The sequence below is a fragment of the Glossina fuscipes genome, unplaced genomic scaffold, assembly GCF_014805625.2.
Source record: "Glossina fuscipes isolate IAEA_lab_2018 unplaced genomic scaffold, Yale_Gfus_2 3, whole genome shotgun sequence".
NCBI lineage: Eukaryota > Metazoa > Arthropoda > Insecta > Diptera > Glossinidae > Glossina > Glossina fuscipes.
In genome coordinates this window covers 1-17,258 of record NW_023998417.1, presented here as the reverse complement: position 1 = coordinate 17,258, position 17,258 = coordinate 1, and the positions used below count along the sequence as shown (strand labels likewise).

Sequence of the window (17,258 nt, the reverse complement as noted above, 5' to 3'; positions counted from 1 at the left end):
TTGAATTCAATTAATGATTGCTTTTACGATGTTTTAGATAATACTCATAAGATGTATTAACTTTACGTAGTCCTATAATTTATTAGTAGTCAAAAAAAAAAAAAAAACAATAAATATTATATACACATGGACAGACACACGCATACACATATATATACTTATAAACAAACATACATACATACATACATACATACATACATACATACACGCAACAAACATACATATATAATCATGATACATCGACAAAGTAAAGAGAAAAATTATTTCGTATTTTCTTTTTTTTTTTTTTTTTTTTTTTTTTTTAATTTCATACTTCTAATTAATATCTATTATAAAAAAAAGCTCACTACATTTGAAAAAAAAAAAAAAAACATTTGTTATGAAACAAAAAAAGTCTCGTTGAAGTTGTGAAAATTTTTCCTTTTCCTTACTTTTGTTCAATTTATACTTCCACTGTAAATGGATCGCGAGAATGATGAATTTTCATATGTTTATTATGATTCGTTTTTGTAGTCGAACTTTTACCACAAATGGTGCATTGGAAGGGTCTTTCGCCGGTATGTATGCGCATGTGCTCAATAAGATAATAATGGCGATGAAATGATTTTTTACATATTTGACATGTAAACTTTTTATCTCCATGATGTTCCCTACGATGGCGCATATAATTATATTTTCTTATAAATTTGCATCCACAAACTTCGCATGTATATGGTCGGATTTGTTTATGCGAATTGATGTGATTCTTAAAATCAAGCTCGCGCACAAATGCCTTAGGGCAGTGCTCGCATTTAAACGGTTTTGCTGTACGATTCGCATGCACCCATGAATGAATTTTCAAATTCCATTTAGTTGAGAATGATTTACTGCATATGGTGCAATCATATTGACTTTCGGTCGAATGTGTCGCCATATGCGATTTCATTGATGCCTTCGAAAATACTTGCTTGCATATCGGACACTCCATTGGTTCAACGTAATCGAATTTATCCGAATGTGCCAGACGTATATGTCGTTTAAGCGAATTAACATGAACGAAACGATCACAGCAATGTGGGCAGCATTTAGGCTTTGAATCGTGAGTCTCTTTGTGCCATAAAAATCTCGCCTTCGATGGTAACACTTCACCGCAATAACATACATATTCTTTTTTTCTCACTAACTGTTGTTTAGTATGACGTTTACGATGTTGTGTTAAATTCGAATATCGCTTAAAGTGTTTACCTAAAATATAAACAATAAATATCATCTAATAACTTATATAAAAATGAGACAAAAAAAAAAAACAAATTAAAATTCATATTATGATGAATTTTAAATATATCCATGATTTAAAAAATATTACATTAAATGCTAGAATGTAAATGAAATCTTTTGATCAAGATATTCGCAAACGTTTGTCTAATAATGTTGTGAGGAAAATGTTTTACTTTTCTTAATTATTTTTCAAATTTTTATAAAATTTGTTCATATTCCGACTTTACTTTTTTCGACCCATTGCATTTATTTCAAACCACTCCCCAAATTTTTTTTTTAACTAAGGATATGCCGGATAACCGTGATAGTTGCAATTTATGTACAGACCAAGTGAACAAACTCAGGGACATGACTAATTTGAGTTAAGTGTTGATCAAAAATTCATTTTATTTATTGGAAATAAAATTATGAAATTATTATATATATATATATATGTGAATAGCAAATGTAATAGCAAAGGCATTATTTCTCTTACCACATATTTTACATTTCAGTGGCGACTGACCAGAATGCATTCGCATATGCTCCACTAACGCGCTACGTACAACGAATTTTTTTTCGCAAACATTGCAACCAAACTCTTTCCAACCCATATGACGTTTTAAATGTAATGATAGATTTTTCCATCTTTGAAATTTCTTTCCACATGAGAAGCATTCAGCCGGATGCTCAGTTAAATGAATGTCATAAAATTTCACTGACGTGAAACTTTGCCGACAAACATGACAAAAGAATATTAATGATTCCATTAGCTTCTCATCCAATTCCGTTAGATCTTGTTTTATTTTTAAATTGCTCATATTATACGTGACCAGCATTCGATAGAGCGTGGTCAGCTTAGTGGTGGGCGCATTAAGTGATAAACGTTGCAAGCCAGGATATTTAATATCTAGCGTCGATGTTTGTTCCTCTTTCTCAATTGACGTTGTAACATTAGATTCCGTAGCAGTGTAGGATGACTCAACCGGTACTATGGACACATTTTGTTTATTATCATCGAGTTCCTTTGGCGTTTCTGTCACCATATCGTTATTTACAGGATCTACATCGGCGGCGTGCGGTTCCGTTTCGATTTTGACAATGCCATGCTTTGAATCTTCAGGTAGATCTTCTATTTGAAGAGATTTTGATAGTATGACACCCTCACTGGTACTTGGCGTTAAATCGGTGACGTCCGCTTCGTTGCTTGTTACAGTTGATGTGATAATCGTTTGGGGACAAACAAGTTTGCGATTTTGACGTACATAATTGTGAGCAGCAATCATATGAGCATTCCGATCTTTTAATTTGGAATATTTGGCAAAGCAGCGTGCGCATTCGTATGTCTTTTCGCGTGGCTTTTGTTGACCTAAATTTTGTACAAGCGAGGCATCCCCAAGGACAACAGGTCCAGCTAAAAATTCGGATGACGATGGTGCCACTGACGCTTGCGGTAACTCAAAATCAGTTGATTCCGGTTCCCTCGTTTCTTGAATATGTTGTTGTTGAACTTGCGTCAATGAAGCGGTCACATTTAATTTATCGTCTTGCGAAATTCGCTTACGTTTCTTTTTGCCCCTGCCTGATGTAGAAGGTAATACGTCGGCGTTACCTCTAGTGTTATCCTGGCTATTCTGCGAAAAGATTTGCAAACCGCTGGATATGAAATTATCTGCTACTGCACTAGTCGTTTCCGACGGCAGGCGAAGATCAAAACTGTTACATGGAAAAGAAAAATAATTATTTCCATATATTTCGAGACAGGGTTATTTATGTGGGCAACCTTCTAGTCCGACTGCTACCATTTGTCGCAGGTGCCGTGGTCGATGCACTTAAGTCTTGAACTGTAAAATAGTCATCGTGATGCCAATCACTGTCGTGGGTGAACATGCCCGGAAAGGATGTTCTGAAAAATCGCGCCGATATGTCGCCATACATCTAAATAAGAAAAAGAAAAAAAAAACGTAACTCATTAAAGTTGTGAATGAATAAATATTTTCGACTGAGATTACGATAAGTTAATTGCAAATCTTTTAATATGCAAAAAATTTGTAATTACCGGTTGACTCCATGAATTTTCTATATCACAATTGCTTTCCTGTTCAGAGATTTCCCCCTTTGCAGGCATTTTCTCATCAGTTCGTATATTAAGAGCAGCAGATACCGGGCAAACACCACTCAAACTATTATCAGTAGCTCCGGCAAATGAACAGGAATTTGGCGAGGAAGGAGGTGGCTGAGGCGGATTTTGGCTTCTACTGCTATCTATTATATCGAAGTTCTGTTCTCGTTTGCAAGCATCCAAATCTAAATATTTACTCACATCGCCGCCATCCAGGGATGCATTGCAATCAACCGATAAAGGTGAATTAAAGCTAACTTCAATATTGCTGGTGACTGCCGTCGAGACTGATGAAGTATTATTCGCATCGGTGCTATTAAACCATTCCGTCACATTTCGATTTTGATTATGCTGCTGATTGGATATAAGATTCTGATCCTGTTTCGTAGCGGAACTATCTTCGAGCAAATTCGAGTTACTACTGTTTGAGACTGAAACGCTGTGTGTCATATTTGAATAGAAGGTTTGAGAACGTTTAATATCCTCTTGTTGTGACACATGATTATTATTATTATTATTATTATTATTATTGCTGTTGTTGTTGCTATTGTATAGAAATCCGAACGGATAGTCGATATAATTTTGCGCTTGATTTGATTGAGCGTTATTGAACGGAAGCACAGAAGAATTTTGCGGAAATGACGAGCTCTGTAAGTTAACATCGACGGCAGATTCTGAAGAATAGGAAGAGTTTATAATAACCATTTCGGATTTATTCTCCTTTTCGGTCTGAGCGGAGCTAAAATCAATATTTGAACTGTTTGGGAATTCCTGCATTTTTTGTTTTGAAAAAGTCGCGGACGAGGATGATAAAAATTCTTTTCTTGAAGTTTCAGTCGCGGTGACTTTCTTTGAATTGGCAAAATCATATAAGACTCGAGCGTCGTCGGCAATGTTACTTTCGGTTTTTAAGTGCGGAGTGCTTGACGGTAGGCAAGTTTCCGTAAGACATGGTTTCTCCTCTTTGCACTCCATGACGGTGTGTGCGGTAGGGCACACGAGCTGCTGTTCCACGATATTCATATCAGTTTCTGGCAATTGATTTTCATAATTTCCACCGCTTAAAGGTTCACTTTTCACTTTAACTATATCCTCAATAATCGTTCGTTGTTTCGGTTTAAGACCATCTCCATGCTCTCTAAATGATATTAATTCCAAATTTTTCTTCACTTGTTTCTCACGATCTTGCTGCGTTGGTGTCAAATTTGATGAATGATGATTTGTTGTAGCTAAAGTTGGCCGCTCATTCGATCTCTTATCCATTATAACGTGTTGATGCAATTCCTCGAGCCTTTTGCATTTTTTCTGCTGAGGCATAAGATTTATTGATTTCTTTCTCAACTATTGTCGTAGTTTTACTTAAGTTCGGTAACTTCTCTGCAACAGTTAACTGCTCATGTTCGCTATCTTCAATGTAATCAAATTCACGCGAAGTTTTCAACTGTAGTTTATCACAATCTGCCGTTTTATTAGAACGATTTCTTTCTTTATAATTTTCATCTAACTGTCCAAACAACATATCTTTTTGTTGCGCTAAAGGCGTGGTTTCATTAGAATTGTCAGTTGATATTCGTTGTTTAAGTTTAGCATATTCTTCTTGAGCTTTGGCTGAAGTTGAGGGTTTTTGATCGTCACCCGTTGGTGAGGATGCACAAGCATTTGTTGCCGTTGTTGTTTCAGTCTTTGAGGATTTGGGCTTGATAACTAACTTTTTAGGAACCTTACGTCCTATGGCAGTAGCAAAAGGTTTCCTTAAATAGTCTGAAGTGAAACCCGTCAGATTATGTTGAATTTTGGTCTGCGGTTTTGAGAGATCCTCAGCTCTGTCTGAGTCTCTTCGTATCGTAATACTTTTTGGTTCTTTATCTGCATAAACGATTTCCTTTTCTTTCTGCTTCACTAGTAGCCCCTCCTCCAACAGACCTTCGTTTACATGGCTTGTTTGTTGCATCTGCTGACTAGTAGAAGTTGTTGCCATGCGTATTACGCTAGTTGCATGGCCAGAACAATTACTGGAATATGATGTGCCGCACTTGCTATTGTCACTTTCAATATTGCATTCGAAAATGTCGGGTTTCTTCTCATCTTCCTCAGTGGGTTGAATTGAGGTGTCAGTTGGTTTTTCAGTCTCATGTTTGTCGGCTTTCAGTGGTGGTTTAGTTAATGTACCTTCATCCATCGGATGTTCTTGTATTTGGTCCTCATCGTCGTCTAATGGTTCCTCCTTTTCAATTTTTACTAAAGGTACCGGTGCTATGGCCGAAAGTGTTTTTCGTTGAGGAGATATCTTGCTAGAAGCTATAATGTTGCCTACTAAATCCAAGTATTCGTTTAAATTTAGCTGAACATCACTTAACACTGTTATCGTATTTTTGGGTGATTTTTTACGCATTGAATCCTGACTGAGAGAACTGCTTGCATTCGTCGATGGAGTTATTTTTGAATTCGACAGTGTTTCGGTTTCATTAGTCAAACTCATATCTGATTGCTTGGACATGGAATCAATGTCGGGTTTCTTACTTTTTGGATGATTACTCGCCACAAACTCTTCCTGGTCACTTTCCCCCGAAATACTCATGAAATCTTCTTCGTTATCGGAATTATCAATTTTCTCAGATTTTTGTTCATTATCAAAAGATTTGGATTTCTTTCCACTAACTTTAGGAGATAGTACTTCTTTGCTACTGACATCTCCATCAACGTCATCTTCGTCATGAATATGAAGAACACTAGGAGGTGATTGATAAATACGTTCAATGACAGAGAATTCGCCGTCTTCTTCTTCAACATATTCCATTACGTGCTTCGGCGTTTCTTGAACAATAAAGTCACCATTTTCACGTTCAAGGTAATGAGCAACTGGTGATTCAGCATATCGTAACACCGAGGTCGCCGACGAGGCAAGTGTCGAAGTAGCAGATGATAACAAAATAGGATAGGGTACAAGTGGGCTTCGACCGAATATAGAATTTCCAACATTGCTTGTAGAAGTAGTAGTCGATAGCGATGGTTGAGCGCTTGTCGACGAATTCGATGTAGTGTATAATCCATTGCCAGGTTTTGCATTGCTTCCATTCGAATCTTGAGTATGTACGTTTGTTTGTTGATCGGTCAAATGTTTATCTTGCGGTAACGAATGCTGCGATCGTATCACTGGAGATGGAGTTGGTGTTCCGCTTTTTGTTTCCGTTTTTAAGGAAAGTATTTGCCTCTTGGACGGTGTTGCTAGATGCTGAGCAATGGAATTTAGACTTTGCTGCTGAATGTGAGAGAAATTGAAGAGCTGACGTTGAACATTTTGATTTTGACTTGGACTTTCAAGTGACAAATGCTGTGATGACTGTTGCAAACTATGTGAAGCTGGTACCGGTGAACTTTGTTGCTGCAACTGCAATTGCTGCTGCTGTTGTTGTTGTTGTTGATGATGCAGCTGTGATACAGTTGAGTTCTGTTGATATTTATTTTGTTTACTTTGAGATCGAATTTGACTAATTGCTGTGCCATAGGCCGGTGGGGGTTTCTGATATTGTGGTGGAACAGTCGATTGATAAGCAAACAGCTGAAATACAATATTATGATTACAAGTTTATCAGGAATAACTTTTATATGAAAATACCTGTAAAGGCGGTGGGGGAGGTAATTCCGCTGGGAAAATATGAGGCTGTTGCCTTTGATGGTGGTGCTGAGCAAGCGTTTGTTGCTGGTGCTGCGGCTGTTGTTGCTGTTGTTGTTGTTGTTGTTGTGGTTGTTGCTGCTGTTGTCGTTGTTGCTGCTGCTGTTGCTGATGATGCTGTTGTTCTTGCTGTTGTTGTTGTTGTTGTGGTTGTTGTTGTTGCGGTTGTGGTTGGTGCTGCTGTTCTTGCTGATGATGATGGCTAGGATACATCTGCGGCTGACGTTGACTGTTTGAAACAGTGTTTAATTGCATTGGCATCGGCAATTCACTGGGTGATTGTTGTTTTTGTTGGCTATGATATGGAACAGTCCCTGAGGATATTGATTCTGCACGTAAGATAGGTAGTTGCGTTGGGCTGTTTTGCGGTAAGCTGCCACGTGTATATTCCTGATATTGAACATGATGCTGAGAAGATACTAGCTGAGTGGGTGCATGTAAGTGACCCGTGGTATTACTTTGCCCGCTATTCTGTTGACTTGGCAATGGTGCATGTTGATACCGTTGGCTACCAAATATTGAAAAATCAGTCGGCACATTAGACAACACAGTTGTCGTTTGGGATTGATACACTTGATTTATATTCGTATTTGAAGATTGATTAAAAGTTTGCTTTATAAATTCGCCGCTTGCCTCACCAGGAGGCTCGGCTAATGGATTTTTAAGATCACTGCCAGAATCCGAGTTAAATTTTATCGCCGTTTTGGAAGAAGTCAATGAGAAAGTAGAACATCCATCTGTCGCATTACTTTCGCCAAAATTGATAGCGTTAGATAAAGTGGTGTGTGTGTGATTTGAACTTTGATTTGATAACGAACTAATACTGGCAGAGATACTGCAATTACTGCTCACGTCATGATCTTTAATCGGTGGAGAATGGTTGTTCGCAATTTCGGCAGAGTTTCTCTCTTTCTCTCGTATATTCTTAGTTTCTTCAATTAACTGAGTAGTTAGCAAACGATTTTCATTTCCAGATATTGTCATATCAACCAGAGCCTTAATTACTTGCTCTTTGGGATGTGTTTCCAAATGATCACATAGATTCATACCTGCGTGCAGGTAAAGCGTGCAAACGGGGCACTGTATATTCTTCACCATTATGATGCCGTCTTTTTAAGCCTTATTCGTAGTAGAAGTATTGACGGGTTTTATTACTACACAAATATGTTGAATTATTTCTTTCCTTTCTTTAAATTCTTGCTTATTTCATATCCAATATGAGTTTTTATCATAAAGTCATGTTATTGTTATATATAGAAGCCATTGTAACCGCAAAGTGTAACCAATCTAAAATAAAACGAAAAATGTATGAGATTCATGTGCAATTTCCTCCTCCCTCTTTTAGATACATTTCAATTAAATAATTATAAACACTTTGAAAAGCTTTATTTACAAAAAATTGCAAAAAAAAAAAAGCAATTATTTCACATCATTTCCTAATATCTATAAAAGATTTATTTTATTTATTTTTGTGAATAAAAGAAATGCTATCTAAGAGACTCGTTCTACATTCGCTTGCTGCGCACTGAATCACTGAAATATACCGATTAATAATAACCAAAGGAAGGAAAACAACTTTGAGAAAAACACTAGAGATTATTAAAGCAGCAAGTATCTAAACATTTGCCAATTTTTCAATAATCTATGGCTATTTTCCCACCCGTGGTAGGTATGAGACCTTCTTCTCCGCACAAGACGCACTGTCCATCTACAAGGACAAGCAGTGATATGAAAGCACGATGTCTAGGATATCCATTAATATTTGGAATGCTAGAACGCTTATTGGCCGCTGCCTTTTGCATTGTAACGGAATTAAAGAAAATTGCCTTGACGAGCCTTTTGCGTCCACTTGACACAGTCCTTGCGATCAGGAGAGATATCTTCACTTAAACGTGGTACTTTTCGAATCCATTAAAATCAACTCATTGGTGATACACTAAAGGTGATTTCCATCAGCGATCTTCTTAACTATTAATATAGATGACAACTTCCAAAATGGATTGAATTTGCGAAATAATTATTATGAAATTTCCAGCAGAACTTCATTGAAATAACACAAACAAACGTTCTGGAAATGATCTTTTCTGAAATGAATACCATAAGTCGTAAGTGCAGACAACAATAATCTCTTTGTTGATCAATCAAAATCACTTTTTTCATTTTTGTGCCAAGTTTTCAAAACAATGCTAATCTACTCTTTAAACTCTTTTTCTACCTTCCTATTCTAATGTGTTCGAAAAAAAAAAGGGATCAAGAGCTAGTATGCTGCTAGCTGGTATACTCCTATAATGCCAAATCATAATATTTCTAAGTATATACACAACTGCAGAAAACTTGATAAAAGGAATATCTAAATTCCAGTCGAATACTAAAAACTATATCAAGCAGCACACACATCAGCATATGCATAAGATTATTTATTGAAAGTATGCCAATTATTAGCGAGCTCACCTGATGATATGAAAATTTTCAATACATGAGAATAGAAATGCGTAGTGTATTAAAAAAGAGAAGCTTGCTTAGATCACTGCAATGATTTTTTTTACTATTTACTATTAAATATATGCCTGTATCAATTCTACAGCACGCATACATCATATGTATACATATGCCTTCATATAACAGATGAAAATATAAAAAAAAAAAAGAAGAAAAATCAGCAGATATTTAAGCAATGGTTTACGAAGACCGCACGAGTGTGGCTCTTTCAAATGGAATCTTTGCAAGCATTTTTATAGTTTACGTATATATTATTTTTTCTATTCGTATCTATTTTCTTTACTCTTATATTCCCTAGAAAAATGCAAGAGCAATGTAAAGCAATTTCTCATAAGCTACATTTGTATTTATGTCTATAAAATGCAAAATGAATGAAAAGTAATTGCAATTGCAGCCATATAAGCCTTGAATATAAAAATACAATGAAAAAAGTTAATTCTTATAGATACAAATATTATAGGACAATAGGGAGAGATAAAATTACTATCTCTCAAATTCGGATTACTAGGATCTGTTTCCCAACAATTAGGCTCTCATGATTTTAATTCATCACGCGTTTTATTGAATTAATTAGCTATGATCATTTCCTCTATCCAGCCATTCATATATTTTCTTTTAACTTCTCAACTGCATTATGCTTGCATTTACTCAAAAATTGTAGGTTGGCGAGAGCCCTTTTCTTCTTCGTCTGTTGTCTTGAATCGTTTATCAACTTTTCGCTTCACATTGATTTTGCCTTGTATAACATGCATAACTTCATCGACCTCTTTGTTGTCTTGCATTGCATTTATTTCATCAAAATCCATATTTATATATTTTCGACCCTGAAATACGTATAATTTAAGTAAAATGTATTTAGGTGGCCCTTATATATATATATATATATATATATATATATATATATTTTTTTTTATTTAAATACTTCTCATCATTCACGTATGATGCGTGCATATTGCTGTTTCACAATAGGCATGTTTGCAGTCAATCAATGCCCCTATTGGAACATAATGTGTTCATTTCAACCATTTTGTCTTCCTTAAACTGGAATCCAAAATAGCTGCTATTGCTTATGCAGTGCTTTATAACAGAATTTCAGACAATTTTTGTACTTGTACTCGTTTAATGACACAGTATTACACTCTACGGCAAAACCATCGCAACTTTTAATGTTGGTCTTTTACTCCATCTATACGGAACAGCATCTTCTTTTACTGTACATTTACAGCAAATATTATTATCTTCTTTGAAACTTGATATATATCGATACTAAAATTTACATGCAATTCGTATTTTTTTCTAAAAATTACTTTCTTCAGCTAATCAGTGATGATAATCAAGTGCGTAGAGTGAATTTTAGAAATTCAAATTCCATCCTGAAATAGAACAAATGAACTTCAAATATAATGGGCGATGTTCCGTTAAGTAATATTAGGGTGAAAATATATCTAATGAAATATTCAAAAAAAGAAAAAAAAAAAAAAAAAAAAAACACGGTCGGCGGTGGGCCTATGCACAATCACTATAATTTCCTTTTATTGTTTTCACGAGTTATATACGAAGTGGATTTTTTTTTTTTTTTCTTTTTCCTGTTGGGAAATTATATCAAAAGGGAAAACTATTGTTTCCATTTAAAATTGTAATTGTTTTGTTAAGAACTGTATATTTTTTACGGATTTTATTTCACTTTTTTTTCACGTTTGCTCCCCTTTGTATGCTCCTTCGCACATATGAATGCTTATGTGTTTCTCAACCTACCTACATCCATGCATATTTTTCTACATAAAACAACAACATCAACAAGATATCCACTTCTGTGTGCGAGACAATACGAGGCCACACAAAAGATTTTTCACTTGTTTCTTAATCACTTTAATTTCACAAAGAGCATATTAATTTTATATGCAAATTATTTACTGCAACATTGTGCTTATTTTCGATCCATTCATTTCAATTTTTTACACCATCTTAACGATAAAATATTAATTTGAAAATTTCACTCTACAAAATTGAAAAAATTACGACAATGAATTCGTCTGCATATAATAGAATAAACATGTTTTCGATTTGTAATAGATGAGAAGAATTCTGTATAACAGACACTTTTTTTACGATAACAGGGTTACATTTGACTACAAGTAACATCGCATAGTCAGATATTTTTGAAAATTATCAAAAATTTATGGAACTCATGGAATTGACTATTTGACGCGATTTCTCGGTAAAATGTGATTATTTTTCATTCATTATCCTTGCAATGAGCTAAACTATTGAAAAAGTCATCATTATCCGAGATCGTTCATTTTATCTAACAATCTACACCTTATACTCTTAATGGACATATCAAATATTTAATCTAAAAAATATGCAGATAAATGAATACGCGTAGATAAAGCGAATTTCAACACCTGGCAACACTAACATTTAGGGAATTTCACTTACATGCGTTAGTTGCATCTAAAAATTTTATTTATAAGATCTTTGTATTCTTTTATTAAAATCTTGTACGGAAAGTAAAGGAAATCTTGAAAAATGGCTGAGAAAAATGCCGATCAAAGTATTATGGACAAATCCATGAGATCAGTATTCGGTAAGTTTTGGAATCAATCAATATTAAACAGATTTTTCAAAATTAACAAAAATATGCATAACATAGTGGGAAATATTCCATACGAAGCCACTGAAGAAAAGCTTAAGGAAATATTTAGTGAAGTGGGACCGGTAGTATCGCTAAAGTAAGTCTATAATGTTGCTGCAATGAATAATCAATAATTTGTTTATATCTGAAGGTTGGTGTTCGATCGTGAAAGCGGGAAACCCAAGGGATTTGGGTTTTGTGAATATAAAGATCAAGAAACCGCTTTAAGCGCAATGCGTAATTTGAACGGTTATGAAATAGGTGGACGAACGCTACGTGTCGATAACGCTTGTACCGAAAAATCGCGAATGGAAATGCAGCAATTGCTTCAAGGTCCTCAAGTCGAAAATCCGTACGGAGAACACTGCGATCCCGACCAAGCTCCGGAAATTATAACAAAAACAGTCGCCTCCTTGCCACCAGAACAAATGTATGAATTAATGAAGCAGATGAAGCTATGCATTCAAAATAATCCATCGGAAGCACGACAAATGTTAATGTTGAATCCCCAACTAGCATATGCTTTGTTACAAGCAATGGTAGTTATGCGTATTGTGGACCCACCAACGGCTTTGGTAAGATAGAATAGAATATAAGAACAGAGACCACGTTTTAAAATTCAATATATTCAGGGAATGTTGTTTAAAGCCAATCAAATGCCACCAGTTCTCGGAGGAATTGGACCAAATATTATACAGCCGCCGCCTGTAAGTCAACCTACTCCAGTTATGGGCCCGACACCAATGCCAGTACCAGGGCCTAATTTTAATGCAATGCAAGGTAACGATATTGATTTAAGGGCCATGTCTGGCGGAAATATGGGTCCTGCAACTTCAATAGATCCCAGGCTGGCACGTAATATGGATCAAGATATGCGATCCATGCCAAATCCTGTACCTCCTCCACTTATGGATCCACGCGCACAACGTCAGATGCCTCCGCAGCAAGTGAACCTTGCCGTTCCATTTCCCGTTGATCCGCGCCGACAAATGGACCCTCGCTTACGCAATTCTGGCCCTAATCCTGGAGCCGGAGCTGCAACAGTCGCTGGGCTTGCGCAGAGCCAACAAACTGCGCAGCAACAATTGCAGAACCGCTTGGCTTCGAATTGCGGTCTTCCTAACGATGCCTCCGACCAAGAAAAAGCCGCTTTAATAATGCAAGTGCTCCAACTAACTGATGAACAAATCGCTCAACTTCCGCCAGAACAGCGAGCAAGCATCTTAGTGCTTAAAGAGCAAATTGCTAAAAGCACCCAACGCTAAAATCTCTGCCTACCGTAAATTCGAAATAACATATGTGTTTCATTTATTAAAACGTGTGTAAATGTTTATTAGAAAATATTAAACAGACGGCACTAAAGCTTGATATAATTTTTGAACAGCTGTATTAACTATTTGCCGCAAAAGCTCGTCATCGTTTGTTGTAACCGCCTAAAATGTAAAGTAAAAATATTTCAAAATATTAATGCAAAATGAATGATTTAACTCACCAAAGTTTCCAAATTGACTTCAACTCGTTTTCCGGCAACGGTTACCGGCAAAACGTTGCCTTTAAACATTTTGGGAACTGAACTCTCACCGAATGTGTCTTGAAGCGTTTCTAGAAGACATTCTTTAAAGTGAGTACGATCTGACTTCGATTGTGTGTTGGTGCCTTTTATATTTGTTCCGCCCAATTCGGTTTGCATTATACATGAGAGTACCGTATCGGCGTACATGTCATTCACTGGCGTTGCCTGCCACTCCATAACAATTATTTTGCCCTCAACAATTAGATCTATGCAAGAGAATGCTCTCAACTTTTTATTTTCCTCCAATATTTCAACTGTGCCAGCGCCACCAATACGATCTAACAGCAATTTTAACGTTACTATCGAACTATTCCAAGGTATCGATTGTCTTTGCGTAACCACTGACATACTCATGTCGGTATATTCTGAAATGGCGAAAAAAAAAAAAAAAAAATTATCCAGCGTTTAAGCGAAAATCGTTTGCTTACTTGACAAATCCGATGCCGCTAATAAATGATATTTAAAGTCTCTTTTAACCAATACTCCTGATAGTTTATTACCAATTTCAGGCTTTGTAGCGGCTAGGGAACCCATCACTTTTGCAGTTTTTTCTCCCCGGAAATACAATTCCACAGAATGCGTGTTCCGAGGATTATAGAATTTGATATCAGTATTAGGATCCGCCTCATATTCCCGTTGTAAAGCCATTTTCAAGCGTGACATTTCATTCTGTTCACCATGCACTAGAATCTTCAAGGGAGTCGCATTAATTGGATTACATACGCATTATTCTCAATGGGTGGAATGGAACAGAACTTACCACATGCTGCGGTTTTAAAAGTCGTATAAATTCGCTGGTTTGCTGATAGTCAGTGTGCGCCGAAAATGATATATAATCAACAGACATATTTAAGGGCAACTTTTGCCCGGATAGTGTAGTTATCTCTTCGGGTTCGGAGAGTATGGTCTTGGCTAAAGTGCCCTCTACGCAATAGCCCGCGATAATTACTCCATTTTTAGGATCAGTACACCAGTTTTCGAAGAGTTCTCTGGAAAGACCGCTTTGCATCATACCGGGCGAAGCCATAACCACACAGGGACCAATGTCATCAAAATGATCTATACCTTTTAAATTTGAGATGTGGCGAAAAACGAAAGGATTATTGACTGCTATCTGCCGCCTAATCTTATCATTCATAGCATTGATATAAGTTTGGTAAACAGCCATGCACTTCTTCGCCAATGATGAAGCGTAATAAATGGGTATATCGTGCAAATCGGGATTTTGTGACCAATATTCATCTAAAATTAGCAATAGCTCTTGGGCTCTTCCCAAAGCGAACACAGGAATCAAACATCGTCCACCTTGAGTTACGATTTTTTGCACCAACGATGTAAAGCGGTTTTCACGATCTTCACGTTTTTCATGAATATGTGTTCCGTAAGTGGCTTCTGTAATTAAAACATCTGGCTTCATTGTAGGTATTTCTGCTGCCATTAAATGGCGATCTTCTTGTCGGGAAAAATCGCCTGTATACAAAATTTTCACTCCCGCTATTTCTATCATAAACATAGCCGCTCCGAGTACGTGGCCAGCATTATAGGCACAGAATCGTACGCCCATTACGTCGCGTTCTTCGTGAAAATTAATTGTCTCTATCTTTTCCATAGATGCTTCCAAATCGGCTTCTGTATATAACATCTGCTCTGTAGATATATTACTTATTTTAATATAATCGGACAACATCCATCTGTATATCGCTTTGGTCGCATGGGTCATGAAACATCGACCCCGAAAACTAGTTTTCATAAGGAACCACGGCAACGCACCACAGTGATCCAAATGAAAGCTATATACGAATCGGGCTGATTTGTTGATTACAAAAAAAAATTAATATCTTAAAGAAACTCACTGCGATATAAAGAGCAAATCAACTTCATCAGCTTCAATTAGATCTACATAGGGCAAGGCATCCATACCCGACAAACCAGGATGTATTCCGCAATCAAGCTACGATCGATTGAAGAACAACGATAATCTATTGGACATCAATTGCGTCAACGGTAACGAAAGGTATGTCATCACTTACCATAATCTTTTTCCCCTTAAATTCTAACATAATACACGATCGTCCAACTTCTTGACCGGCACCTCTGGAAATATAGAAATTTCCATATAGTGTTTTTATAATATGTTTTTGCATTAATTGTGATACTCACAGAGGTTTGATGAGCAGTAAATCACTTTCCTCAGCCGGAACATTATTTTCCGGTTTTTGTGACATTTTATTTATAACTATTTAGTTGTATATTAGATATATATATATATATATATTTATATATGTGCGTGTATATACAATTGTACAAGATAGTACGAATTTTAAAACCTTTGAATATAACTTTGAAGGATTGCCAAGTTGCTAAACAATCACGTTTTCTTTTGAAGATAAAATAACGATTACATGGGCATAATAATGTTGTATTTACAATTTATACATTTTGATCAAAAAAAAAGGCGCCAAGTTTTTTTTCCTTTATTTTACAACAACCTTCGCAAATATATAAATACCATATCTGATACAGCGAATTTATTTTATGTGCCATGCTCCACTATCGTCAACCTAAAACCCCATTAAAGTGGCTCTAAGTTTGCTCACAATCAAAACATGTCTAAAAGTAGCCCATTTAGGCGAAAAAATTTCTCTATAAGTTATTATAATTTCACACGACTATGTTGTTTTTTAAATGCGATACATGTTAAGTATGTGAACTTATGTTTCGCGCTCTCTAAAAAATTCACATATCACGGCAAATATTATACGTATCGAAAAAAATTAAATTTCCATTTTTCCTAGAAACGTAAGGGGTAACATCGTCCTAAATCGAAAAAAGTGAAATTTTCGGTTTTTTATCAAAAACGTTAGGAATAACATCGTCATAAATCGAAAAAAATGAAAATTTCACTTTTCGACGAAAACGTAAGGGATAACATCGTCATAAATCGAAAAAAATGAAATTTCATTTTTTCGCCAAAAAAGTAAGGGGTAACATCGTCCTAAATCGAAAAAAATGAAATTTCATTTTTTTGCCAAAAAAGTAAGGGGTAACATCGTCCTAAATCGAAAAAGGTGAAATTTTCGGTTTTTTATCAAAAACGTAAGGAGTAACATCGTCCTAACTCGAAAAAAATGAAAGTTTCATTTTTCGACGAAAACGAAAGGGGTAACATCGCCCTAATTCGAAAAAAATTAAATTTTCATTTTTCGACGAGAAAGTAAGGGGTAACATCGTCCTAAATCGAAAAAATGTACATCTCGTTTTTCGCCAAAAAATTAAGGGGTAACATCGTCATAAATCGTCCTAAAATGAAATTTTCAATTTTTCGCCAAAAACGTAAGGGGTAACATCGTCCTAAATCGAAAAAATGTACATCTCGTTTTTCGCCAAAAAAGTAAGGGGTAACATCGTCATAAATCGAAAAAAATGAAATTTTCATTTTTTTTCCAAAAAAGTAAGGGGTAACATCGTCCTAAATCGAAAAAATGTACATCTCGTTTTTCGCCAAAAAAGTAAGGGGTAA

General features: G+C 35.8%; 3 protein-coding genes across 3 annotated transcripts; 1 reads left to right on the top strand and 2 right to left on the bottom strand.

Moving 5' to 3' along the window:
* Positions 1-371: 371 nt before the first annotated feature.
* LOC119634460 lies at positions 372-11,574 on the bottom strand. Its single transcript, XM_038028674.1, is given in 8 exon segments — positions 372-1,224; positions 1,733-2,952; positions 3,020-3,174; positions 3,296-4,626; positions 4,628-6,917; positions 6,975-7,112; positions 7,176-8,318; positions 11,286-11,574. Coding segments are annotated over 7 exon segments (6,870 nt in total). The 5' UTR covers positions 8,130-8,318; positions 11,286-11,574; the 3' UTR covers positions 372-442.
* Positions 11,575-11,965: 391 nt separating this feature from the next.
* On the top strand, positions 11,966-13,509 carry LOC119635035 (cleavage stimulation factor subunit 2 tau variant). Its single transcript, XM_038029549.1, has 4 exons — positions 11,966-12,117; positions 12,184-12,262; positions 12,317-12,740; positions 12,798-13,509. Exons 1-4 carry the CDS (start codon positions 12,060-12,062, stop codon positions 13,428-13,430), a joined length of 1,194 nt encoding a protein of 397 aa, XP_037885477.1. The 5' UTR covers positions 11,966-12,059; the 3' UTR covers positions 13,431-13,509.
* Positions 13,414-15,993, bottom strand: LOC119635033 (cleavage and polyadenylation specificity factor 73). The gene is made up of 7 exons (XM_038029548.1): positions 15,899-15,993; positions 15,769-15,832; positions 15,592-15,689; positions 14,499-15,528; positions 14,167-14,428; positions 13,658-14,103; positions 13,414-13,598 (listed from the first exon to the last, which is right to left on the bottom strand). The coding sequence occupies exons 1-7, from the start codon at positions 15,961-15,963 to the stop codon at positions 13,509-13,511; spliced, it is 2,055 nt and encodes a 684-aa protein (XP_037885476.1). The 5' UTR covers positions 15,964-15,993; the 3' UTR covers positions 13,414-13,508.
* Between the last annotated feature and the right edge of the window lie 1,265 nt (positions 15,994-17,258).